At 32.3% G+C, this 27,917-nt stretch overlaps 2 protein-coding genes across 5 annotated transcripts in view; one reads left to right on the forward strand and one right to left on the reverse strand.

Moving 5' to 3' along the window:
* The window catches only part of Ca-Ma2d (Ca[2+] channel Muscle-specific alpha2/delta subunit), a 44,077-nt gene extending 24,993 nt beyond the window's left edge, over window positions 1-19,084 (reverse strand). Inside the window, exons 1-4 of one of the 3 annotated variants that reach the window (XM_089696699.1) lie at window positions 18,963-19,084; window positions 18,673-18,798; window positions 18,057-18,141; window positions 8,577-8,673 (exon numbers count right to left, since the gene is read on the reverse strand). The gene's annotated coding sequence lies outside the window, so the exon portion shown is untranslated. The remainder of the gene's footprint in view (window positions 1-8,576; window positions 8,674-18,056; window positions 18,142-18,672; window positions 18,799-18,962) is intronic. The other 2 variants (XM_089696700.1, XM_089696701.1) reach the window with 2 other exon arrangements.
* LOC149487963 (protein rolling stone-like) lies at window positions 9,930-26,641 on the forward strand. 2 transcript variants are annotated; one of them, XM_089696704.1, is made up of 6 exons: window positions 9,930-10,137; window positions 19,081-19,231; window positions 20,586-20,797; window positions 22,481-22,621; window positions 22,772-22,999; window positions 24,585-26,641. In XM_089696704.1, the coding sequence occupies exons 1-6, from the start codon at window positions 10,092-10,094 to the stop codon at window positions 24,734-24,736; spliced, it is 930 nt and encodes a 309-aa protein (XP_089552830.1). In that variant the 5' UTR covers window positions 9,930-10,091; the 3' UTR covers window positions 24,737-26,641. The 2 variants fall into 2 exon arrangements, with proteins under 2 accessions (XP_089552830.1, XP_089552831.1); XM_089696705.1 differs by lacking the exon at window positions 9,930-10,137 and adding an exon at window positions 11,932-12,170.
* Window positions 26,642-27,917: the final 1,276 nt, after the last annotated feature.

Here is a 27,917-nt window from a genome sequence, read left to right on the forward strand (position 1 = left end):
CTCCCGACATCATAAATGTCTATCTTTTATGGTTGAGCTTAGGAGTTCAAAGCTTTCTGATTATATTTGTCTACTAGCTGTCCCCGCGACTTCGTTCGCGTGGAATAGTGACTATGGGACCTATGACCATGGGCTCAGGGTGGGGCAACAATAAAAAATCATTTTTATTTTCATGCTCCCACTCCCGCGCCCACTCGCACTCCCACGCCATATGCCACGTTCAGTCCCAATCCCACGCCCACGCCCACTCCCCTTCACAATTAGTACCTACCAGATCAAAGCCAGGGTAAGCGCCCCACCCAGCCCCACCGTGGCTACGCCCATGCTGAATTACTACTTAACATACAATTATTGAGTAAATACGTACAACCATACTGTACTGTTGTACTACCATAAATAATTAAAAGAATTGTTATTAAAATTTCTTACTAAACTGAGCTAAGAAACTTACGTACCAAATTATTAAAGAAAATCAAGAAATGAAATGCCTAACCTATACCAAATAGTTACTTACTACATATTGTAATTAAAAATTATGATTAGTATATAATATCGAAAATCAAAAAAGAAATGCCTAACTAATTCTACGTAAAATTTCTTTTAAATTATGTCATATTATTTTTTAGGAACCAGGGGGGGGGAGAGGAGCAAATTCTATTTCCTTCCTTTCTTAAACGGATGTTTTTAATAATCTATGGTGTAGCCAGTAGCCACTGATCAGCTTAATCGATACTCAGTTTTTATCAAATCCAGAAACAAATCCAAATTAGATCTTTCCTGTCTCACGCACGTAACTAAAGGCTGAAGAGAGAGAGAGCACGTAACTAAACCGTTTAGACGAAGAAAAGTGTATAGAAAAAGGAATAAATAATTTCATAAACTTCCCGACGATCTTTAAAAATAAATTATAACTTTCATTTTTTTCATTCCCACTTTTACCCCTATGTAGGTATAATAAGTGGATGAACCAATTTTGATACACTTTATCTAAGAACCAGCGTCGGAAAATATTCTGCCTAACAAAAAAAACCGCATCTAATTCGGTTTACCTGTTAGCCAGCTACGGTGCCATAGACAGACACACACACACACACAGAAATACATAGCGGTCAAACACATAACACCAGTCTTTTTGCGTCGGGGGTTAAAAATATAATACGACATAATTTAAAGGACATTTTATGTGGAAAATTTACCTATACACCAGGGTAGATAATTTTTGAAACAAAAAAAAATCGCAGTAGGATGAAACCCATTAGAAAAGGATATGATAAAAATGTAAGGAAAAATAAATTACGGTCAATCGGAGTTCGGGAAGTGGGAGGGGAGGAGCTTTTAAGAGAAAAAAATGGTTTCTCTCGATTTCTCGATAATAATAACACCTGCTAATTTTTTTCTACATATTTTAATTGTACAGACATCACTTTTCCACAATTTTATTATATGTATGATTGAGATTATAACACTCTTAGTCCGTTTTAACTTAATTTTTATTCACCCGCATCAGTGCCACCTAAAAAATCTTTAAATATCGAAATTCGAGCAAAGTTAAGAAAATGAGAAATAAGAGTTCTCAAGGATCGTTAGAGATAAGAGGCTTACTATTGACCGAAAACAACATGAATTGTGTTATGCCGAACCTGAAACCGCTTCACAACGAGAATTGCGGCTCACAGCTGACCGCGAACGGCATGTACTATCCTGTGAGACCGAAACCTTCACTGAGAGGGTATATATAACGTCTCACAGCTGATCGCAAATGGCATATTGTACTATCCCGTGAGACCGAAACCCTCACTGAGAGGGAATTACGTCTCACAGCTGATCACGATCGTCATATTTTATCTCGAGAATTCTGAAACTTTTACTCAATATGAAGACCGTTTGACAAATAATAGGGTGCACCATAATATTATTCGATCTCTCGAAGATGAACATGAGCATAAGCAATGACTAGAGTAGGGACGCGAATATTACCATTATTTGAGACAAGAACGATTAATAAGTTTGTTTAATGAAAGATTAAGAATTGAAACTATTGGTCTCTTTAAACGGACGAATAGCGAGAGGCCCGTCTTACTGCAGACAGATTTCGACATAGTCTTAATGACTTAGAGGTAAACATAGAAGATCAATCTACAAATTCGGTGGTGTGGTCCGACAAAATAATATAAAAGTGGGTTTGCTTATAACCTCACAATTGATTACAGATCATCTTCTGTATAGGCGATATTAACGTAGTATGTTCTTTTTGTAATGCTTTAAAGTGGAGTAAGGAGTCGGCTTTCGTTTGAAGATACGCCGGAACCTTTGAAATCACTACTTTTAAGTTTTAGAGGAACATGTGCAATCTAAACAGTTCTTAGACAATATTAGCTCTTATAGTATTGCGTTTTAAATGATCCTTTGGTGCTCAACAATTATCAGATGCTCCTTTCATTCTTACTTTTAAGATACAAGGTCAAGTTTATCATTTGATAGGATCCCTTTTGCCTGAAGGCCAACCTAAGTTTCTTTAAATATATTTTGTATTCGACTACGACGAATAATCGAATACAAGAAATCAATATTTCTCGAATTTAAAACTGAACTCATTTCACAATTTTAGAACATGTTAATTCATCAGGTTAATCCGTATATATGCGTTTTAAATCGACATTAGAAGCTTTTCCTCGAGATGGTGATATTAATATAAAATTGGTATAAATGCCGATAGACGGAAGTCTATCAGCACTCAGGAATTCCCTGAGCGTGTTATAACGCCCAGGCCACAGTATTACAATTTTTCCTACAGTAGGGCGACGAATGTATTTTCGCATAGCAACGGAGGGGAACTCGTGGGGGGTAAAGAGACGCGGGCCACGTACCACAAACATGTTTAGTTTGTGGTACCGAGCGCGAAAGAAAGTCATCGTGTTTTTAGTAAAGTTACTATGTAAACTAACGTAATTTATTACTTAGGTACATATTCTATAATGGTGCTCTCAAACTGTTAATCTACATTTAATTTAGATTATTATTTTAATTACTAAGAAATGTAGAATTTAACCCATTGACCACCGTAAGCCCCGATCGGGCCACGACACAATAGATTATCTATTGTGTCTGTGATTCCGAGGACTGATGGATTAAATCACATTCATTCATGTTTTCCTCAGATATTCGATGTCTATGATTTTCGATGATTTTAAGATTTTCTTATCAGAGTATTCAATTTTAATGTAGTTAAATTTTATAAGAGACAATTAAGAACATTCAAAAATAAAGTGTCACGTATTTTTTTTAAACGACGAATGACGAAAAACGACCGAATCGCGGACGAAGTCGCGGGCAACAGCTAGTAATGCTATAAAGTTAAATTTAATAATATCAGTTAGCGGTAACATTTCGAATTCGAAATAAAGATTTTCAGACATAATGACTAATCGTAAATTGCAATAAAATTTACACTAACGTAACTACACGGGAGTATACAAGTACACGCTCCTCCAAGCTGTTACATCCATTATCTGATCCATAAACAGTAACCACTAGATTAAATTAATGTTACATAACCCAATCTGATGTCACTAAAAACCTTATAAGGTCGTAATCGTATGAAGTAATTGACTTACGCCTCCGATCTCAGTATTCCGTCGCCGCCCTATTAACTCTTCTAATAATCTCCTTGTCCTGAGATAAGGGTATTAACTCTGCATAATGTGGATGTAATACTAGCCGCTCGCCCACGTTTTGCCTGCCTGAACTGGGCTAAAACTATAAAATATACGTCACTCAAGAACAGTATAGCTTCTAAATTAGTATTTTTGCGGCTATCTATTTGAATCAGGAACAGTATATGGTAGCATATAAATATAAGAATATTCGAGCTTTCTTAGTTCAATTTCAATATTAGGTTTAAGTAACGTACACTAACTACTTCCTACCTAACAAACTTTCATTAATAGTAATTGAGTTGAATTGTTTGTTTCTCCTCAGTTACGACTTACGAGTAGCTATCCCTAACTGTAAAGTCATAATTTTCCATTTTACTTATATTAAAACAATTCTCCAAAATTGTAACGGTAGGATGAACATCATATTTCAAATAATAACACGAAATGTTCATAATAAATGAGTTTCCTAACCCAACTGAAAGTAATTTTCAGTTGGGCTTTTCCCTCAACTCATTATATTAGAACATGTTGAGAATCAAATTACTCACCCAACACATGTATAAGTATAACAAAGTGTAACTTGTAAAGAATTAAAACTTTCTTCAGACACTGAAAATTTTGACCGTGTACTTTACATTTATATATGAACAGCCATATAGTAAATTTCGGGCAAATTAAGAAAAGTCGTCGGCATATTTTGTATTAATATTAAAGCTGAAAACGCGGGTAATTAAGGTCTTAATTACAGACCGAAATGAAGGTTCGTTTTACTCGAATGACGTAATAGAAACAAGGGCAAGATGGTGTCATGGTAAGTGGGGTGACTGGGGCTTAGGCGCCGCGTCGTCGGGTCACCCGATTTATTGCTACGGATATTTTGAATATTTCTTTTATAAGGATATGTGGTTAACTGGTTAGCGTATGAAATTACTTACTAAAGAATTATAATCTACTCTCATATTTAAGGAAAACCATTCCTGACATAAGTAAGTTGATTATAATTGTACGAGGTGTGTCATGGATTACTATGGAAAATTTTAAGTATTGAGACACCTCCTAAATCTGAAATTTATTCCGATATTGATATACTACTCATTATTATCGCCAGAAAAAATAGTACCTAATTATTTTGTAAGATAATTTATCTTTTCTTTCATTAACGATGACTTAAATTTCCCTGACAACTTCAAAACACCTTCATTACCAATTTTTAATCTGAATAGACATAAACACTTTATAGCAGAGCAAGTGGACTGGTGGGCCACCTGATGTTCACCACCTTGCATAAAACTGGTAAAAATATCAATTTAATCCATCAGTCCTCGGAATCACAGACACAATAGAAAATCTATTGTGTCGCGCCCCGATCGGGGCTTACGGTGGTCAATGGGTTAAGTCTGTAAAAAAAACAACCAAAAATATAAAAATACAGTTGAATAGGTCGTTTCAAGCGGTGACATGTGGATTACAAGTTTACGAAGCGACAAGACTTTCCGTGAAAACAGGTCAAGTTGGTACTTCAACATCCAATACCATATTCTGGGGTCGCCATATTTATACATAGGGTGGACTGACGTCGTAACCGCCTATCATATTTGATTGTATTTTCATTAGGAAAGCATTCCCAGTAGAGTTGCTAAGGTTGCCTTTTACGAATATTGAATAATTATTAACATATAAATTAAATAATTAATGATGACTACACATTATGGTTATCTCAGAAAGTAGCACCGCTAGCAAAATGAAACATTAGAATTAGAATAAAAGCAATCTATATTTGAAAAAATCTTATAAAAATCCTATGTAATTAATAAAAATATATTCAATTAATAAAGGCCCAGAAAATGGCAAAAGACGCTAGTAATAATATAATCTTAGAATATAATCTACTAGCGGTCTGCCCCGGCTTCGCCCGTGGTAGGTACATATTTCGAAATAAAAGGTAGCCTATGTTTTTTCTCAGGGTCTAAACAGGGTCTGGCAGAAATCGCTTACAGCGATAAGACCGCCCTCTGTACATGTTACTACTTGTATAGCTCTTAGTTTCTAATCCTGTATTTAATGTGCAATAAAGAATTTTTCATTCATTCATTCATTCATTATTTATCTGTGCCAAATTTCATCAAAATCGGTCTCGTAGTTTATGCGTGAAAATCATACATACATACATACAAACCTTTCCGTTTTATAATACATATTAGTATAGATAGATGTAGTAGTATAATATCATCTGATATAATATCTAAACGTAAGCTTATGACTCTCATATTATGACAAGTTATTTGTTGCAACAAAAAATTTCCTTTCAAAATTTTCCGTAATTTGGGGTAATTCGAAAAAATTTAAGGTCATCGGTAAAAAAAAATTTCTTTTAACCTCGAATATACTTATATATTTTTTTTTGTATTTTTTCGATTTCGATCTTTCGATTGAAGCTAATTATTCATATACAGCCATTCATATTATACTGATTTTGGATAATACATAATAGAATACGGATATTTTGCACATGTATTTCTTTTCAGTATTGGTCCATTATTGTATTTTTTTTAAGTTTTTCTATTTTGCTATATAATTAGGTAAATTTTACTCCTGTACTTTGTAAAGAGTTATACCATAAACCTATTATGTACTTACTTCAGCTTAATTACAGGAAAGCAGGATTAACCTACTTATACAATGCGTTGTTTGGTTTGATTCTAAATTGGCTTAAGATAAATTAAGATTTAATCTTACTGCATTTATATTTTTGTTATCCGTACGTAATTTACTACAAATTCTAAATATATCTACCCTTTAAAATGTAGATCCATTTCTCTAGCCTCACCATTTTTACAATTACTTTTATTAATTTGTTGCACTATGCACCAGCTGTGCCCCTCGGTTTTACCCGCATTGCTCTGCTCCTATGGTCTTAGTGTGATGATATATAGCTACTATAGCCTTCCTCGATAGATGGAAACAGTGAAATATCTTTTCAAATCGGAATCTTTATAATTTTAAGTATCGTTTCGTTTTTTTTAGAATAATTATCATTAGTTTCATAACACGTCTTAATAATATCTAAGCTTAGGTAGTTTGTGAAGGTGCTAACTTTATATTATGTACAGGTGCTAAATCGTTTAATTATTATAGTCTATTGAAAATAGAAATCAGTAAAATATATACACACCCAGATTTTTTAGATAGCTGCCACAGTCTGGAATTTCCCACAAATATGAATTAGACTATAAGAAATCCCTCTCTTCAGCTTTATATTACTAGTATCAAGAAGCTTATATCTAATACACTGGAGATTTCAGTATGAACATTAACTTGTAACAAGAAATTATGACCTTGAATGACGCCTGTTAGTAGGGGAGGCCAAGAGGGGATTTTGGGATTTACTCGAGCGCGTCAGATTACTATAAGGGACGGTACCTTAGCTATTCATTAGTACCTCTAGTCAATATGAGCAGTTATGGTTGGTGGGTGCGCTCAGGGGCCCCGCTGGAAAATTTGAATAATCCATAAATAAGGTTGAGCTCGAATCGTCAGATTAGCGAAATGGGGACTTCTTATATTGTAATTAACCCCCCCATATATTAATCTGACGCGCTCGAATAATATTACTTTAATTTTTTACCCTTTCTTCATAGCGATTAAATCGCCACTTAAATCGTCAGATTAACGTATACTTTTTTTCAGTGACGTCCTGGAGCATGCAAAATATCAATATCTAACGCGCTTGAGTATTTCCAAGCCAATTTTTTTCTTTTTTAAATTAAAAAAAATCAAAAAACCCTTCCCCACCGCTAAAAGTGAAAACATTATAGGACCTTTTTTTCTCGCTATGGTCTAATCTACCAATTCTAATAGGTTCCCGTGACGCTCGAGTAAATCCACATTTAGCATCCTGGGCTCCCCTACTATGTATGTTTTTTTATCCCTTTCACACCTAACTTGGCAAGTTAGTATTAGATATAAGCTTCTTGACTAGTATAGAAGTATAGAAATGTCAATTTAATTTTAGTGTAAAGATGTGAATGACCATGCTGCATGACAGTCTTAAAACATCAAATTATGCATCTTTTTACAGTTCGCGTCCAGCTTGAGTAATCGAATACAATGCATGGAACCCACTAAGCTTTTTCATGACAGCAACCGATCTAAACGTTCGTGCTGCACATCAGTCTAACAACTAGTCAACTGCAGGATAGAAAATATAAAGCCAAAAACCAGCTACCAGCACGTAGTTTGTACCTATGTCATTCATTTAAATCGATAACCCGATAATTCATGCATGACACCACATAACGCAAGTGGCATGTCATGCTGCATTATCGACTAGGGACGACGTTACACTAAAATTAAATCGACATTTATATATATGTACCTATACTTACTTCTACTAATAATATGAAACTGATGAGTTTTTTAATTCACTTAGGTACTTAGCCTTACTGTGGAACATTACACAGGAAGGCACCGATTTCAAAATTATTTCACCGTTGCTACAGGCTAAATTATATGTACCACGGGAGAAGCCAGGGCGCTGGTTTATAATTGTCATTACAAATAAATTCGAGTCTTTTACTTATCTGACTACATTTCTCTAAAAAGTTATTCCTATAATTGCCTTTCAAGCTCAGAGCGGAGATTGAAAACGACGAACGACGTTTGTTAATTGTATTTTCAAAAATAACACAATAGAATATAACGAACATTTTATATTTTTATTTAATAATACTTTAAACAGTTCCTCACAACAATTAAGTATCCCATATACATATATGTAACACAAAATTACTAAAAGTCGAATTTATTGCTTATGTTAATGACATAACTGTCTTCCAAATTCAGCTTGTAGAATATATTTAAGTTCAACAGTATAGTTTTAGAATTATTATTTATGTACCTATGTCCATAGTTTGTACTTACTATTTTCAGTGGCAACTGGAAACCGAAGATACGAACATGTAGATGTCTACAGTCCGCCGCACCTTCTCAACAGAATTTAGCCATGACCAATTCAATTCTGTAATAGTTAATAAAAAATAAATATTTTTTGTTTGTTAGTTTTAACACTACCTACGCATGCATAGATTTTTTACATTACTTAGTGAAGAAATTAAAAAAAAATCCAAGATTTTTTCATAGCTTATCTAGGTACCTATAATTTTTATAAAAATATATAAATAAGTAATCGGAACAATAAAAAAAATTTTTTTCACGCACATAATATTATTATCGTTATTCGTTACGAATATCGATAAATACACAAGGTACTATGAGACAAAAAGTCGTTTAAAAAAACATCAAGCTATTTATTTCAAAAAGTTTAGTTTTTTATCCTCATAAATATAATATAATGGGTACCTACATCATTATTTTTCCTAATATTTTTCTAGGTTTGCTTTAGAATCAATATTATTCCATCTAGTGCGAAGTTTCATGACCTGTACGTGAATCAGTAAAACAGGAGATTTAACCTAAAGTGCCTTACTTCGATTTTGAAACGAAACAATTCAATAGAAATTACTCGTAAACAAAATACAAATAAGGTCCACTTTATGAATGGCCATTTCAACCCCGGCACGTGGCACGATTTACAAGAAACGATCGCCTCACATGGCGTCATTCGGGGGTGGGGTCTACAAGCACCTGGTTTATACCTCAATAGACGATAAAACTAAACAACTTACATCCAATGGGTTTGTTTGCCTTGATACAGTTTCATTGAACACTTGAAAGTCTTTGCTCATCTTGTTAGCTTCTTGTTAGCCGTAATTTTTAAAAGTATCTACAAATTGAAATTATTGATAACTGGATTAAAAAACAATTATTAAATGCACAAATCTGAGTTTGAATCTATTTTAGTACTTTTTTTTTTTTCAGTTGCCGCGCATTTTGTTTTTTTTTCTGCCACCAGTGTTGCCATTTTAAAGTGGATAAATCTTGCACCCCATTTCAAACTTATATAATATAATGTGGAAGCATTTCCCAAAATTTAATTAACCTTAAATCTAAAATTAATTAATAATAATAAAAAATAAATAATAATAAACCGATATTATTGCACAATAAAGATATCGACGTAGTACCTACCTACACAGTAGATGTGATTATGTGTACAAAATCTATCAAATGCATCCATTGCTAATTAAAACAAAAAATTTCAAAAAACAAGCGCCACAGATTAAATAAACAAACATGACAAACGTTAAACGTATTTATATGAATGTATCGTCAATTAGTAGAAGAGGCGGGTGCACTACGCGGCGCGCTTTGTCACCGGCAGACAGCCGGGCGGTAGTGTTCGAACCTGTATAGCAGTGTATAATCTATGGCACGGCCTCTGTGGACGTAAGCCCGGGAACGTATTTCAAATAAGGAACTAAAATTTAAGAACGAAATTTAAGGAATAAATATTAAAAAAATAGACTCAGTTTTAAAATGTGCAAACAGGATGTGCTAGTTCCGACGGATACAAATGACCCAGGTAAGTTTGTGTTATTTAATATTGTATTTTTTTTTATGTAAATAATAATATATTATGGCCTACATTTCGTATTATTTCGCTTAAAACATTTAATGTATATTTCGAGTCAAAAATTAAGTGTACAGTCCACTTGTACGGTCCAGTTGTTTGAAAAGGTTGGTACTTATATTTTAATTTTTACATATTTTTTAAGTAACATACATTAATATATTAATTTTATATATATACAAACATTATAATGTTTAAATCTAAAATTAATACGTAACAAAAAAAATCATAGGTTTATTTTGATAGAACCTACTACCAACTTCAAAACTACAGGAATTATTTCATATGAACTTCAATTACATATATGTGATAAATAAGCTTTTTACATTTCCTTAACTATCTTTAAAAAATTATTCGAATTTTTGCTATTGATGAGGAAAATTAAGGAAACAAAATTTGCAAACATATAAATGAAATGGTTCGTGAGACAAGCGCAAATTCTTCCGGGCTGAAAATTGGTTCAATGATTACGTCCCTAACATAAGCGTATTATCAATAATTATCAATACCTCTATACATAATATTTTAATTCTAGAAGTTTATTTTTTATGTTCTTTTGGTCCACGAGCCAGTTGCAAATTTCCTCCGAACTAATAATTAATTTATTAAATGGTTGTGAAATAAAAAAGAAACGTATCATTACGCATGGTGACCGTGAACTGCGGACCCGTTGGAGGGTTGATCTATGGCGACCTTCCAAGGGTTAAAAAATGGTAATAGGTATCTTCATTTTTCAAATTATGGTTACTCATTAACTTTAAGTAATTAAATTGCAGCAAGTTACAGAATAAGTTGGACACCGAAAAATATTTCTTCGAGAAATATTTCTAGCATATAAAGTTTTGTAGGTATGTGCCAAATTTTAGAACAGGGGGAATAAAAAATACGTAGGTACTTTCAAGGTACAATTTACTGCTCAAGCCTCAACCCTCCAACACATCTGTAGTTCACGGTCACCATGCTTAGTGATGACGTTTGTCTTTATATTTTTAAGTAGGTATACAATTTTTTTTTGAAAAAACGAAATTTGTACTTGAAAAAATATTTCTATAAATCAAATTGTCTATTTTAGAACCAACAATCTTTTCGAAGATATTAGGTACAAAAAATATGTTTAGCCTTGATTATTATGTGATTAAAAATTTATACCTACTTTAAATAGTATTCTCAATTCTGTAATGACTTTTAGAACTGATGGTATCATAAATACTAAAAAAATGCGTGCTTCTTATAGAACTTTTAAAAAAAAATTCATAAATTTTTTTCTGCTTAATCGGAAAAAATATTTTCATTATACCTACATAGTTCGCTATTTGCAGTAGGTACAATATTTTCAATAAATTCAATCTAAACAAATTAAATATTAATATACCTGGAAGAAATCACTCTTTAGTGATAAGGCCGCCCTCTGTGCTAGTCTAGCTATATAAGTTTTAGTTTTAACTTTTAACTTTTAAGTAATTTGTATTATTAACTAGCATAGAAAAGTGTAATAAATAAATAAATGAAATAAAATAAATAAATATTCTACGTTACGTTAGACGTTCGTAAATAGTATTGATATTTTATATTTAAAAAATTTATCTACTAAGTGGCTCGTGGCCGTGGGTCCAGATTTGCGGTCGCGTCAATTGTTCCAAATTAGAAACGCATTTGTCCATATTATTGAGACACATTGACATTATAGACCGTTAAAAATCCAATTGTCTTATTTACGATACAAAACTGGCGATGTACAGCATAATAATTGTCGACAAATGAAGCGGGATATTGACATTAGCGGGGAGCAAGGTGCCGCAGTGTGCCGCCAGCGCGCGCATGCGTACCAAGCATTAATGTATCATTTCATTTTAAAAACAACTCGGAAATCTGAGGTTTCGTTTTCGATAACGCTAAAATAAAGTGCTACTTCATCACGACGTCGTTTAAATGTACACGTGTCCGACGCTTCGCGAGAAAGATGAGGCTCCCGAAATTGGATCTATGTAAGTTACACTTGGACTTACTGACCGCTTACTTTGCACAATATAATCTCTTATTTTTAAAACAAAACACGATCTGTTTTGCTAAGCGGTCATAGAAATAAATTCATTGCTATAATATTTACCTATCCTGTACGTTATAACAATACAGGGAAACTTAATTTTCATGCAGCACAGCATTAGGTATCTAATCGTTATTCTATTACTTTTCCTATAAAATGTCCTCTTTACCTTAGTCAAACACGTCATTTAATAATGAATTGACGCATTTAAAATTACGACTACATACGTACTGTTAGTACTTAGATTCAATAAATTATAAAAAATAACATCATCCCTTTGAGTAGGTGCCTGTGTCACACAATCTTTCTTCAATGTTAAATATGTAAGTATGAAATATTTTTCCAATTAATTTGATATGAATATAAAATTAGCATTAGCATTATCATACGGTCCTCTAAATGAGCATTTGCACATGGGGCCATCACATTAAGCGCATCAAAAGTCAGAGCTGTTATTGATTATCACCCTGTAACATTGCAATGGAGGTGTGCACAGCGTTTTATTTGTAAACAGAGTCGGCGTGCTCATTACAACGGTGTTAGTGGTTTTTATGACTGAAAATCTCTGAATTTTCATGTACTTTTGACTTCATAATGAATACGCTTATGATTCAAGTCCTTAGGTTTCGTAATACGAATTTCAGAGTCTTTCGAACTCTTGCCTTATCAAAAAGGAAACGTGTTTTCACGTTTGTTTGTTTTTAAGAAAAAATTCTACAAATTATCTATTTCTAAATCGTTTAAATTAATAAGAATGAACCATAAAGCGCGGCACACACGGTGAAGATACTATAATATTTTATGTTAAGATTCTCTAATATAAAATATTACAGTATCCTAAGGTATCCGGTATCAGCGTTCTGACCATCATTTTTCTTTTTGTCATTGCGTACTAAGACCCCTGTAGAACCGCCATACTGTTACAAATGACCCGAAACACTGACACAAAATTTCGGATTAATTAAAATATTCTATTGTGCTTATGATTGTCAAAATTATTATAAACTTCATTAAAACAATGTCCTCATTAGGTACTATGAAAATTTTTACACGTAAGAAAATTCTTGTAACTTGATTACATTTTAAACACTCATAGACTAGAGAAGATAATTTTTGAAACAAAAAAAAATCGCAGTCGGATGAAACCCATTAGAAAAGGAGGGGAATATGATAAAAATGTAAGGAAAAATAAATTACGGTCAATCCGAGTTCGGGAAGCGGGAGGGGGGAGCTTTTAAGAGAAAAAAATGGTTTCTCTCGATTTCCGACAAAACTACAAGTCCTATAGAAAAAAGTTCAATGGCAAAGTTGTAGGTAATTAAAAGTTCTACAACTTTTGTATTCACAATTTTTTCACATAACCTAAAAATTTAGGTGAAAAATTCAAAAAACCAAGTTTTTGGTCTTTTATTTCTATCTACTTCAAAATTTATTTTTTTTCTACGAAATTTGGTGGAAACTTACTTTATTATGTCCCAAATACACTGTAATTTATATGATTGAAAATATTTATTTTTTCGCCTTATTTTGAATTAATACCAAAAAAACAACCTAATTTTCAATCGAAAAGTCACCCGTCAAAATATCAGCTTTTTTCAAAAACTTGGGGTGCCTTTTATTCATTGAAATCTCTACTTTCATATGGTGTAAAAAAAATAAACACCGCCATAGTAAATGTTCTCAGGAAATGCATACAAACAGTCTGAAAATTAGCTTTTACTAAATCAGACACACTTCTCGAACTACCTGAAATGTTTTTATCGACATCATTTTGCTTTTGAATATGCTGTAAAATATTAAACTTAGAACAGATAATTATTTTTCTTTTGAAATATTACCGAAAAGCCGATACAAGAGAAGATATAGAGTTCAAGAAGTGTGCCTGATTTAGTAAAAGCTAATTTTCAGACTGTTTGTATGCATTTCCTGAGAACATTTACTATGGTGGTGTTTATTTTTTTTACACCATATGAAAGTAGAGATTTCAATGAATAAAAGGCACCCCAAGTTTTTGAAAAAAGCTGATATTTTGACGGGTGACTTTTCGATTGAAAATTAGGTTATTTTTTTGGTATTAATTCAAAATAAGGCGAAAAAATAAATATTTTCAATCAAATAAATTACAGTGTATTTGGGACATAATAAAGTAAGTTTCCACCAAATTTCGTAGAAAAAAAATAAATTTTGAAGTAGATAGAAATAAAAGACCAAAAACTTGGTTTTTTGAATTTTTCACCTAAATTTTTAGGTTATGTGAAAAAATTGTGAATACAAAAGTTGTAGAACTTTTAATTACCTACAACTTTGCCATTGAACTTTTTTCTATAGGACTTGTAGTTTTGTCGGAAATCGAGAGAAACCATTTTTTTCTCTTTAAAGCTCCCCCCTCCCGCTTCCCGAACTCGGATTGACCGTAATTTATTTTTCCTTACATTTTTATCATATTCTTCTCCTTTTCTAATGGGTTTCATCCGACTGCGATTTTTTTTATCTTTTCATTATTTTCAAAGGCTTCTACCCCAGTCTATCACTTTACATTTGCGCTTTAAATTCTACAAACAAAACAAATTGCTATGTACACATATATTTCATATACAATCATGTTATGAATATAATCATGTTTTCAATTAAAATTTTCTATTACCTACATACTAACCTTCCGCGGCATTATCACCGTAAATCAATAATGAATCAGCTCCGATCCTCGATCTTTAAATTAGTTGATTAACGATTACGATTGTTTCGCATGGTTTAATAAGGTTGTTTGCATACTAATTGCATCTTCATTACATCTGATACCAGCTGGGTATGCAGGTGGCCTTTGATATCTCCGCTTGACAACAGTTTTCAATTATTAGTAGCTGATCAAACATTGGCGACCACTTGAACTGTCTCGACCATCAATCAACTTTTATGATACAATTAAACTCTATACATTTGTTTTGGTAACAATCCATGCTTAAATATTTTCTGGTTGCGTCAATGATTTAAGTGTCATAGCAAAAGATACAATAACATGTTTATGCCATGGACAATAGACATGCGTATTTTAAAATGGATCCATTAAAATTAGAATCAATGAGATGCATCTTTAATGCACTGAAGAGAGAAAGGTGCCTATAATATTCTAAAATTTCTTGCGAAGACTTTTGGCGGACTATATACTACTCTTTCATACCATTAATATGGAGCTATTTTTTGAAAATAAATCGATATCTCTAGTCAGTCCATTCTTAGCTCAGAGACCAGGAAAGCAGCAAACAGGGGAGCTGTCAGTTTTATGATTTACTCGTCTCCCAACAAGTGACTATTGTGTTTCTTTTATAGCGAATGTACAATAACTATCATCGCAATGTATAACCGCGCAGCATCCGCTCGTCAATGCTATATCTATTGAACTCGCTTCCACGTGACATTGTAAATCGTTTGTGGGTTATTAAAAAATTGTAAACTATAAATCTAATACGTGCCATTGACTGCAATTTACACGGTAGTTGCACGCGAGCAATATAAAAAGATATTATTATTTATTACATTATATTTTTAGGAATAAATTAATATGCTAAGGAAAGGGAGGAAACAACAGTATTTCCTCTAAAATAATATTCCTTTAAATTCGTAATAGTAGTTACGACATAAATATTAATAATTATTTATTGATCATTCACCACATATATTTTAATTAAGCGTGCGCGATATGCATTTTATTGTAATTTGTATTATATTAATAATTGTATTTATGTAATGTGTGTATTATGTAAACATAAAAGTTTACAGTCATTTATATTTTTCCTTATTATAAAATATTGTCTGAATGTTATGTAATATTTCACTTCTAATCTTGGCTATCAAATAATATTATGTAGGTACCTATCCTATATAATGCGAAGCTACATATTTCTGTGACATCGAATTGAACAAGAATAGGTATCGCTAGACTTAAAAGCGAGACCACTAAAGGTACCTACAATGAAATGAGCAATTCGTCTGGCATGTGCTCAAAGATAGAATGATTCAAAGGTCACTTTCAAGTTAACCCCGAGCCTTGACAATCTCGTACTCATGAGAAAAGTAATCTGATTTAATTGGCTCGTATTTAATGAAGGAGGACATTGTATCTATGCCGTTATCTCGCCGCATAGTAACGTAACGGCACCAGTCTTGTACAGATTAAGGAAAAAATTGAAGTTTTTTGCAAATTTCTCGTAGGTTTTTTAACTTTATTGGATATTGTTTAGTTATACCTTTAGTTCAATGTTAGTTTAACGTAACCAATGTTAGAAAAATGATTACAATGCATAAATAATGAAGTTATTTATAAATTAAAAAACCACTTTTTTGCACCAGTGTTGGACAGTGAAAAATCTAATGATGGACACCCAGTTTTGGACAACATCCAGTTATGAACACCCATTTATGGACTGTACCTAATATCGTTTCTCCAGATATTTACAATTGGAGAAGACTTATAGTTATCAATAGAATCTTGAAAATGATGATTGGAATACAATAAATCGGGGATGTATTTATAAAAAATAGTACTTATTAATTATTTTGCATACTTATAATATTTAAAACAGTCTTAATTTCCATTTTCTAGGCAAAAATTGGACAAATGCATCGTTAAATACGAGTTATGTCCGTTAAGAAACACCAATATGGTTTTTTTTAAGTCAGGGATGAAAAATATAACTAAAAAAAGTACTGCCATTCCATCCATTTTGGGACTTCTTCTTCTTCGTCATATCACTCTAGGGGGGTAGATGTTACCCGCGTCACGATGTTCCGCCATATCTCTCTGTTTCCTGGCATTCCGCTACACTCGTGAAGTGAATCGCCAATCTGAATCCGCCAGCAGCCTTAATCTGATCGGTCCATCGATATGGATTCCAAATTGTAGCACGAGGCAAAAAGCTTTTTTTAAACTGTTGTCAAGATGGTGTGGATGAAATTTAAGCGTGTGTGCTATATGGTGGTGGAATTTAGCAGCAGACAACGATCCAAAGAGTTCATCAGAGAACTCTCTAGATCTCTCTATTAGATATTATGTTGTTGGACCCATTAGTGTAATTTTAACAAAAAATATCAATGTCCATTATAGGAACCAAAGCAAATCCAGTCATGGACAATTGTTGTACAATATTGGAATCCTTTGTTTGAAATGGTCGTGATAGGTATATTATTAATCAGAAAGAAAAGACAATACAGAAAAGCGCATGTAATTAATAACTTAAAAAAAAGTTTATTTTCGACATATGTCCATAAATGGATATATCCATAGAATTAAATCCAGTTATGGACACTGATGAATTTTATTTAAACAACATAACCTATCATTATACTAAATCGTGTAATATTTCGTACACTTAACTACTATAAATAAAAGTAATATCAAATTTTGCTGACATTTATACAAAAATTCTTATAACCAAAATTGTGTCCTCACTTCCTTAAGGATTTTCTTAGTAAAAACGGATTTCTTCGAAACGAGTCGCAGCAACTAAACATAACGTTCTGCCATCTTCAAACATTTTGGCCGAATAAGATGAAATGTCGTATTTTGATAGCTTATGAACCAAACTTTTATTTTAGGTATTGCCAAATTATATAACGTTAATTTTGGTCTTAATATTTAAATTTAATATTTATTTTGTCCATTACTGGATGCTTGTCCACGACTGGTGCCGTTACCTTAGTTTTGATTAGCTGAATGATTTTATTGATTCATCCTTCTTCATTCGCGAAACCCATACTGTGATAATGTACATACACTTAAAAACGAAATAAAAAATGCATTTCGGAATTAAAATAAATTATAGATACCTACTCATATAAAAAAACGGTTGTTTAAATCGCTTTTGACTGTTCGAAGTTTGAAGTGGCGAGAGCCTTGTCGCCATCCAAGATTTTATCTGCAGAATATAAAATAACGGTATATAAAATGAGATACTTTGATTACAATGAAGATTTTGATATTGACTAATCACTTTCTTGTTGCTTTGTTTACAATCCGTGATTTAATCTTTGGTTTAGAAAAAGTTGATCACATTCGGATTTCACCGGAAGGAACATGAATAAAATATATTTAGCCTGACTTTAATACTTAAATACATAGCTTATTTATTTAATACATAGCCTTTTGTATATTCTGTAGTATATTACCTAACCTATCATTGATATATTTTGACGACCAAAGCACGCACCTTGGAAATCTAATTTTTTTTTTCAATATTTTTACCTTATATGTATTGTGTAGGATAAATAATAGTTATGGTCAATGTAACAGCTCCATTGCAATTTATATTTATATAAAGTACGACATAAATAGAAACTGTGGGAAGAAGTATATTATATTGGAGTATGGTATTGCATGTTGAGACAATTAATGATTTCCTTTTCAACCGACTACAAAAAACGAGGAGCTTCTCAATCAGACTACTTACTTATTTTTTTGTGTTTGTTAATTCGGAACTTTCGACTGGGTGAACCATTAGAATTCATGATTCGTTTTTATTTGAAAGCCTGATCTGTCCGTGCAACGTGTGTTCCCATTTAAAATTTCCCTAATTCTGAAAATATGAAGGCGGTTTAATGTTCTATTAAAAAATAATGATAATGTTCAAGCTTCTCCATAATACATTTCAACTACCTGTATAAAAGTGAAATTTATTTTATTTAAAACAACTTTCAAATTATTATTTGGTGATTACTTAATTAACTAATAGATACCTACCTATTTGTCACGAAAAATATATATATATACATATAATGAAATTGAAAAATACACTCCTTTTCAAATAATGCGGTTTAACAATTAATAGATCACTAAAACTTCGTTTGTCCCTTTTCAGCGATGAAAAAAATCTGTAAGCCAGCGATGCTGGGACGCATGTGGCAGGCCAGCAGACGAGGCCTGAACCTGGAGCACTCGCCGCCCTACCACTTCGCTTGCAGTCAGTGGCAGACGGGGCACCGACCGGCCACTTTGTATTTAGTTTATAGGTAAGTCTCAAATTTACAATACAGGTTAAATTGATAATAAAAAAATTTTAATACTAGGATGCCGTTAATTCGTGTTGTGTATAACTTGTAGGAAGTATTTTTCGTTAAATGAACTTACACAGACGACCCGGTGATCGGTCGTACTGGAAATCCTTGAGGGAGGCCTTTGTCCAGCAGTGGACGTCCCACGGCTGAAACGAACGAACGAACGAACTTGCACACAATGTTTTAGTTGAGCCTTATAAATCGTTTACGTAAACTGTAATTTCAAAATATTAAATTTGTTTTCAGTCATCATAGTCTAAGATCCCACCGCAGGATCAGTGCGTTCATCGGTTTTTTGCTGAAAACCGAATTTTTATGTATATTTATAATTAGGAGAATATATATCGACTAGGTTGCCAGTCAAAATTTGGCCGCAAGCATGTTTAATTAAAATTTTTCTAATCAATTTTTGGGAAAAAAATTCGTTCACTTGTTTTTTGAATAAAATGTAGTTCATCATCTTGGCAGCCTGGTGCAAACAGGTATGATTTCGATTCATTTTTACGTTCATAACGCACATTTATGAATCATATATCAAATTAAAGCTAATTTTTTTCTATTTATTATCATATATGGTTGCCTAATTAAATCCGGCCGCAAATAAGGGTTGCCGGCTGTTAAAGATGTTGAAAATTTAAGGTTGAGTGTAAACATGCTTGCGGCCAAATTTTGACTGGCAACCTAGTCGATATATATTCTCCTAATTATAAATACATATAGTTACATAAAAATTCGGTTTTCAGCAAAAAACCGATGAACGCACTAATCCTATATTTATAATTTTTATGAGCAAGCAACCCTTATTTGCGGCCGGATTTAATTAGACAACCATATATGATAATAAATAGAAAAAAATTAGCTTTAATTTGATATATGATTCATAAATGTGCGTTATGAACGTAAAAATAAATCGAAATCATACCTGTTTGCACCAGGCTGCCAAGATGATGAACTACATTTTATTCAAAAAACAAGTGAACGAATTTTTTTCCCAAAAATGGATTAGAAAAATTTTAATTAAACATGCTTGCGGCCAAATTTTGACTGGCAACCTAGTCGATATATATTCTCCTAATTATAAATATACATAAAAATTCGGTTTTCAGCAAAAAACCGATGAACGCACTGATCCTGCAGCCGGATCTCGTACTATCATGATATATTTCACAAAAGAAAGGAACTGTAGGTACTGTAGGTAATGCTATAATGTCTACTTGGTACCATTGAGTTCAGTCATCTATGATTAAACTATCTTTTTATATACCTAGTTTACTTGTTTACGATTCCAATGATGTCCTTTCGATTTCAGGTGGATATTATTCTTAACAGTATTCTCGATTGGCATATCAAGTTTCATTTGCCAGCGGCTGCCGCGGCTCTACGATGGGCCCAAAGTAGAACTGAATTACTTCAAATGGTTCATATATTTCACTAACTGGGGATACATGCTGATAGTCATACAAGCTGGCCTGGCGCTGGCTGTTGTACATAAGTACAAGAATCAAAAGACATACTGTATACGTAAGTATTGTACCTTCTACAATACACAATTTCGCAATGAATAGTGCCTGGAACAGGTACATAACCACTACCTATAAAAAAAGATTAATTACGAAGGTACATAACACGAAGTACATGGTGTTAAACGTCTAATAGGGAGTATCTAACATTTAAACCGTTGGGACTACTCTCAAATATAAAACTCGAACGAAACAAACAGCACCCATCAATCAATAGCCAAAAGCACGCTATCATTGATAACAATTAAAGCAACAATATGATAGTTTAATTGTTATACAATGTCAAGCGCCTCGCGTGATTTCGTCTGAACATTTCATAGAATTGCGCGAAGACCACAGCCCACAGACAATTAATTCATTGCACGTCGCGTGTGTCTATTGCCATTGAAATAATGTGATCTCGCATGCCTAAACACGTGCTTCATTCATCAAAATCCCCAAGAGTGTGGCATGTTGTTGTGGTGCGATGAGCATTAAGAGATTGTCTAATCGCCCGCTTTGTCTCGCGAATCCACCTTTGTTTGATTGGCTTTGGCTCCTGTTGTTGTTCTATGAAATTTTTTTTTTCCGTCCATTCCTTCTTCGTATTTGAACAATATATATATACAAGATAAGATATGAACCGAATCAGGTCGATATCCTTTTTTCCCCGGACTATCAAATTACTTGACATTTAAACAACAGACGAAAATAAAATATGTATGTATACCTACAATAAAATATCAATAAGCCCAGACTTTTGTCATAGCATGCTCTATATTCATTTTGATGTCACTTGCTTCTTTATGATGATCGAATGCTTCAACCGTTGGCTTCAGCCTTCAACCAACTCGTATACAATACTCTTTGTGAATGAGGGAAGAAAATATCTAATACCTTCATTACTTCTGATCGAACCGAACTAACGGAGCTTTCGACATTGATTTGCTCTACTTTTCTACTCATTAGCTAAAACTCAATCATTACGCTTACCGTGATAGATAAAGCTTTTACTTTTAATTCGACCGCGCGTATTTAACCTGTGGGTTAACGATGTGTGCGTCGCGTCGTACTCATATTGTCAATTAGACGACTATCTTCAAGCGCCTTTCCTACTGCTACTTTACTACCGCACTAATAAATCAATGTTTTCCGGTGGAATAATTCATACAATCATGCCCATTTCAATACGCATGGGACAGGGAAGAGCTCAGTTCCCCATGAAGCGTGCTGACAGGGGAGAGACTCGACTCGTGACGCATTTGATTGAAACCATTTCGCGTCAATTAAACTAGCCGAGTGGGACGTTAGCCACAATTATCCTTATTGGTTCCTCATTCCTATTGACGTGCGAGCCAATATCGCTAACAAATAACAATTGGAGCTATGTGGGCTTGTTGTGCTTGTATATTTTGTTTTCGACTTATTTTACAGTTTACTGACGTAAAGTGACGTCAATTGCAATTCAGAGTAAATTATGAAGAGAAGAGATGATTAATGAAATCTTTATTGAAATAAAATTAATTTTTATTATTTATCTATTAGTTTTAACTATTTATTAAATCTTTTCCATCACACTCAAACATCAGAATTATAAAGAAGAAAAATCGTAGATACCAAAGAAACATCGAACTTCAATAAAAAGAAAACCTAGATCGATCTAGCAAATTAACAAAAATATATCTTTAATATTTCTGCTTTCCAGCTTGCGATGATGAAGAGATACCTCTACCACGACGCCAGAAGACGCCTCTTATTTGCCGCGTCTACTGGCTAGCTCACAATATTGCTACAGATCTGGCCTTTGTGATCACTCTCGTGTATTGGACCCTAGTTCATGACCCCAGTAAGTAGCATTTAAATAAATAAACCTTAGAAATAAAAAATTTCGGATGTTTTTTTACAAAGCTACCTAGGCAATTTTTTTCCATGACAAAAGAAAATTGTTTTAACTATAATCTATTTAACAAAATTTTTAACTAATCTAACATTCCAGAAATCCACGAAATCAACGCACTAAACATCCTAGTGCACGGCTGCAACTCACTCGTCATGATCATGGAGTTGCTGGTCACCGCGCACCCGGTCCGCGGCGCGCACGCACTGTTTGGTGCGGGCGCGGGACTGACTTACGGGATATTTAGTGCCTTGTACTGGGCGCTTGGTGGAACAGATAGGATTGGCTTGCCGGCCATTTATCCAGCGTTGGATTGGAATAAGCCAGGTAAGCAAGACGTTGACGTTGATATCAAAAATGATATATTTAGTGCGTAGTTCTGAGAATGTACACTTTATCACAGCTTTAGGACAAAAGTTAATTAAAGTTAAGTCTAAAATAATTGACACACATTTACATTAAAGTAAATTATGTACAGGTTAATATATTGTAGTAAAATTCATCTTGTATGTAACTAGTAAAATTTTCGAGATCTAAAATTAATATTAAGCAGTTGATTAGGTGATTAATCAACATAATTCCCTACCTTACCTTCTTCCATAAGCACGTACATCAAAAATATTTCGAATAATTCTAAGAATTAAAAAAAAAACAGTAAAACAATTAATACGATGCTCCGTTGGTATCCTGTGATTCATAAAGAAATAGACACCTACATAAAAACAAAATTTGATATTGATCGACGCGGCACGGTATAAAATAACAACATATCGAATTTGCAACCTAGATGTTCTTTTTGTTTCGTATTTTTATAATGCTTTATTGCATCCTTGCAAAATTATTTGTCAATCAAAGATAGACGATTCAAAAACAGCTTTGTATATTTTGTAATGTTATTATATCTTATAACATTATTACAAAAATGAAAGATATTAATTTTTATATTTTTATAATGGATAACTCTTTCCGAAAATTGAACTCATCTAAAAGCTACATTATTACTGAGTTAAATTGCTACCATTGTTTATGGGAGTTTCGTTTATTGCACGCCTCATAAGCGAAGCGTTGAGGTGGGTACTACTGTCACTTCGCGCAAAACATCTGATTTTTCAAACTTAAAATGTCTTTATGTATCATACATTGCACTTGTAAGATAATACATACACACACATATTAAGAAAAAACACTATTTTTAACGTTCATGATATTTTTGATGTCATTTTTGTTATTTAAACTAGTTAAAAAACAGTTTAAAAAAGTTCTGTCTTGGACGTCCGTGTGTCTGTATGTGCGGATCCTTTTTCTTGTTAACACGATAGCGACCGAAATACTTTACTAATCGAGTCTTTTTTTTTCTCTTACGCTTGAGTATGCTCAGGAATAGAACCCTTTCATTTTTCAGGGTCTGATTCGATGTGGTTTAATTGTTATTAAATAAACAAAAATAATAATTAATAAATAATTATTAAAAAAAATTATGAGGCGTGCACTTTTGGATTTTCCAAACTATTTTTATATCTTCTCCAGCCGCCTATAAAATGGATATTATGCGTGACTTTTTAACATTATTGTTTTTATTATCTATAGAATACAAAAAATTGAATCATTATTAGTACTTATGATTATTATCCATTTATTATCAATTAAATGAACAATAGCGCATGATTAGAAACACTTGTTTTTTTTATAATCCTTATACAAACAATTGATTTGCTTTCATTTTCCATGATAAGCGCAGTCTCATTTAAATTCCATACCATTGTATATTTGAAAAACCAATGAAACTAAAATATTTATAAAGCGCCCATCGTGATAATATACAAAATTATTGCATTCAAATTTTATTGACTAATAAACAAAAATACTCTAATAAACGATTTTTATTTTATATTATATGTATATTCGTTCGCAGGTTCAGCGTTCGGTTTCGTAGCGCTATGTGCCGTAGTTATGATATTCGTGCACGGGGTTGCTACTCTCCTGGCCTTACTGCGCACGAAACTCGCCGCAAGGTTGCGACCCTCCAGCTCACACCTCGACAAGTTCACACTACCCACTCACTGAAGGTTAAGGAAACGGGACTAGACTGTAATCGTATGAATAATTGTTATTGTTCAGTATTCTTTAGAAATTGGTAAACTGTGGTTTTCATTTCTCATATATGCTGGTGAAAGAGCATAACAGCGCAAGGCGATATGAGGCGTCAAAACACGGCGTCTTTTTAATTATTTTGCTAGAATCTCATCTCATTGAATTGAATATTAATACATTTATATTGTAGCTAATAAACTGCGCCAAATTTTTATTGTATTTCAGAATGGGAAAATGTTTTTTGAATGAAATCTAAAGCATTACGAATGTTTTAGTTAGGTTAATAATATATTTGCATGTATATATTTATGAATTTTATCAGTATATGGTTCGAATATTTTTTCACCATACTTATTGATATGCATGCACATAATATATTAGTCCAAATCTCCACTATTTTGTGTATTGCTATTTTATTTTTTAATTGTTACATTTTTTTAATAGTCAATAGGTACTCAATTTTCTTCATACGCCTAGACTGGAGATTGTTCACTTCACAAACAAATGTACAATACAAGATGATTCATAACATTTTTATCACCATAGAATTTAGATATTGGTTTGAATATTTTAATTACAAGAAATAAAGTTTGTATTTTAAGTTCGGACAGCTGCCATTATATTAAATTTATTAAAAAGCATTTAAATAGGTAGGTATGATATAATGTGATATTATTAAAGTTCCCCAAAATATGTTTTAAGCATATTACCAGTATTCCTTAGATAATAAGCCCCTTTAAGTAAGATTTAAAGGATTGTTTTAAAAGTATAATTATTGTCAATTACATTTACTAGACTATTTGTCCATTTGTCCACAAATCTGCATTGAATCTCAAAAGCGGAATAAGTTTTCGACACTAAATAATAAATCGTGAATTACCGTCATAGGTACTCCTACGTATTAGTTACCATTACGTAGTTAATATTTAGTATTATGATTCCCTTAAACAATCACCTTATATCCAACTTATATAAGTATGTAAGACACATTTTTTTTAATAAGGCAAATGTTTTTGATCGATTATTTTTATGTTATTGAATGCATTTAAAACGAAAGTACAAAAACAGATATCTTCTTGCATACATACAATATACATATACTTTTACTAGGCCCTTTGAAAATTTATTCTGCAATTAGCGATTATCACGTGTTAACATTAAGTATTAATTTAGATTACACAATGCTAGTGCCGTTTCAGTATAATAATAATTGTAACTAGTTGTATGCAGCTCAAAGCGGACTGTTATAGTTGTAAATGACGTTGTGAAAAGTAATTGTATGAGGTGTTTAGGGAAATTGAATCGTATGTATTAGTGGTGTAAAGCTTAATATTGAATTAATGTAATAAAATCATGTAATTATTATAAAATGTCTATAATTTGGTGTAAAGCATATTGTGGAATAGCTTAGAATTTTTGTAACAAGTCAATTTTTTCATGTATCAATAAAATGGGTGGTAATTTTTCAAACTTTTAGAAAATTAAGATTAATAAAAGTGTGGTTGAATCAATTTTTTAATTATTATATATATCTTCACAATAAAGAACATGTTCGTCATCTATTAACCTAAAATAATATAAACCAATGTAATAAACAATGAGGTGAAAGCCCGAAAAGCGCTTTGAGCTTTTTTTATTACACACTTCCGATATCAAGTCGGAAATCTTCTCTAAAAATTGTCACCTGTTTTGTGGCATTTAAAAATAACAATCATAGCAAAATTTAATAGGCAAAGCCAAAAAAATATTTCCAATAACAAACAAATTGCGAATTAGCTAAATTTTATATTTTTTAAACAACTCAAAAAATTTCATTTATCATTTTTAAATAAATGTAATTAATTTACTCAACTTAAGAGAAGATGGAACGTAGGTATTTTAAATAACAACATTGTGAGCTTGAAAAGCATAGCTGCTCTATTTATATATTGATTTCAAATAATTTATTATAATTTGTAGACATAGCATTTGAATTGTTCCTAGCCTGAATGAGTATTTAAAGGCACAACTCTGTGATTGATTTTAGTATGATGATTGTGTAAACTATAATTTAATCTTGTATTGCCATTTTATGAATTAAGTTTAATATTATTATCAGCTTGTATAATCGCCAAAGACTTGTTGGATGCTCTCATGTGATTTTCTATATTACTATTAAAATTAAACTACTAAGTAATATTTAGTGTACTTATTTACCCATTTTTATTTACTTGACAAAATGTTATTTAACTACTCAAGTTTTTATCCACTACACTTGCTAGAAATGATCAAAATTAAACGAATCAAAAACGTCAATCTTCTATGAACTGATTACTGAACGATTCCTATACTAGAATATTATAAATTCGAACGTGTGTTTGTTTGTCCCTCTTTCCCGTCACAACGGAACTATTATATTATGACATAGTTCCTGATACATGCACGTTTGAAGGATAGAGAGTGATATCAGGTAGGTATGTACTTTTTACGATTATGAATTTTATGATGTGCATTTGAATCACTTATTTGCATTGAAATATAAAAATTCCTATATTAAATATTTGACAACTGGTTTTTTTTTTATCACGCGAACAAAGCCGCGAGCTATAAGCTTATTAGCTATTGAATGAAATATGAACATATGCGCCTATATAGTAAAGAAAACAAAATTTACATTCATAATATAGCTGCATAGGTTTTTTCTGTCTTGCCTGTATAAATTGCCGATAAGCGGATATAGATAAAACTACGGTATTGATTTTAATTGGGTAGGAATAAAAAAATTTCATATAATATGAAAATGTTTCAAAATAACTTACATGACCGGATACCCATTTTCATTTGAGTACATTTCTAGAAAAAGAGGTAATCCTTTAAAAAGATAAAACAACATACGCTTTTCGTCTTATTTGCTCTTATTAAATCAGGCACCTTGAATATTAGGTAAAGTTCTAAGAAAGTAAATTTACTACATATCAAATTATTGAGAAGATGATTGATTTTGGTGAATTAAGTTTACCATGGATTGTCAAATGAATCCTATTAGTCACAGATCGACATTTATCTGTTTTAGAAAGCCTGAAGTAGTATTTATTCATAAATTATTTCTAACATTTTAAAACCGCATCGAACTCAATACATCGGTTTTAGATGTATGAATTATGATTCTCAGGCA

Source organism: Colias philodice, chromosome 6 (assembly GCF_061535455.1).
Source record: "Colias philodice isolate Cphi_HAF_F1 chromosome 6, ilColPhil1 Martin Lab GWU primary, whole genome shotgun sequence".
Lineage (NCBI taxonomy): Eukaryota > Metazoa > Arthropoda > Insecta > Lepidoptera > Pieridae > Colias > Colias philodice.

Coding starts and splice junctions, on each gene's coding strand:
- LOC149487963 (XM_089696704.1), top strand. CDS start 10,092: ATGTGCAAACAGGATGTGCTAGTTCCGACGGATACAAATGACCCAG. Junction 10,138..19,080: donor GACGGATACAAATGACCCAG/GTAAGTTTGTGT, acceptor GTCCCTTTTCAG/CGATGAAAAAAATCTGTAAG. Junction 23,000..24,584: donor GTTGGATTGGAATAAGCCAG/GTAAGCAAGACG, acceptor ATTCGTTCGCAG/GTTCAGCGTTCGGTTTCGTA.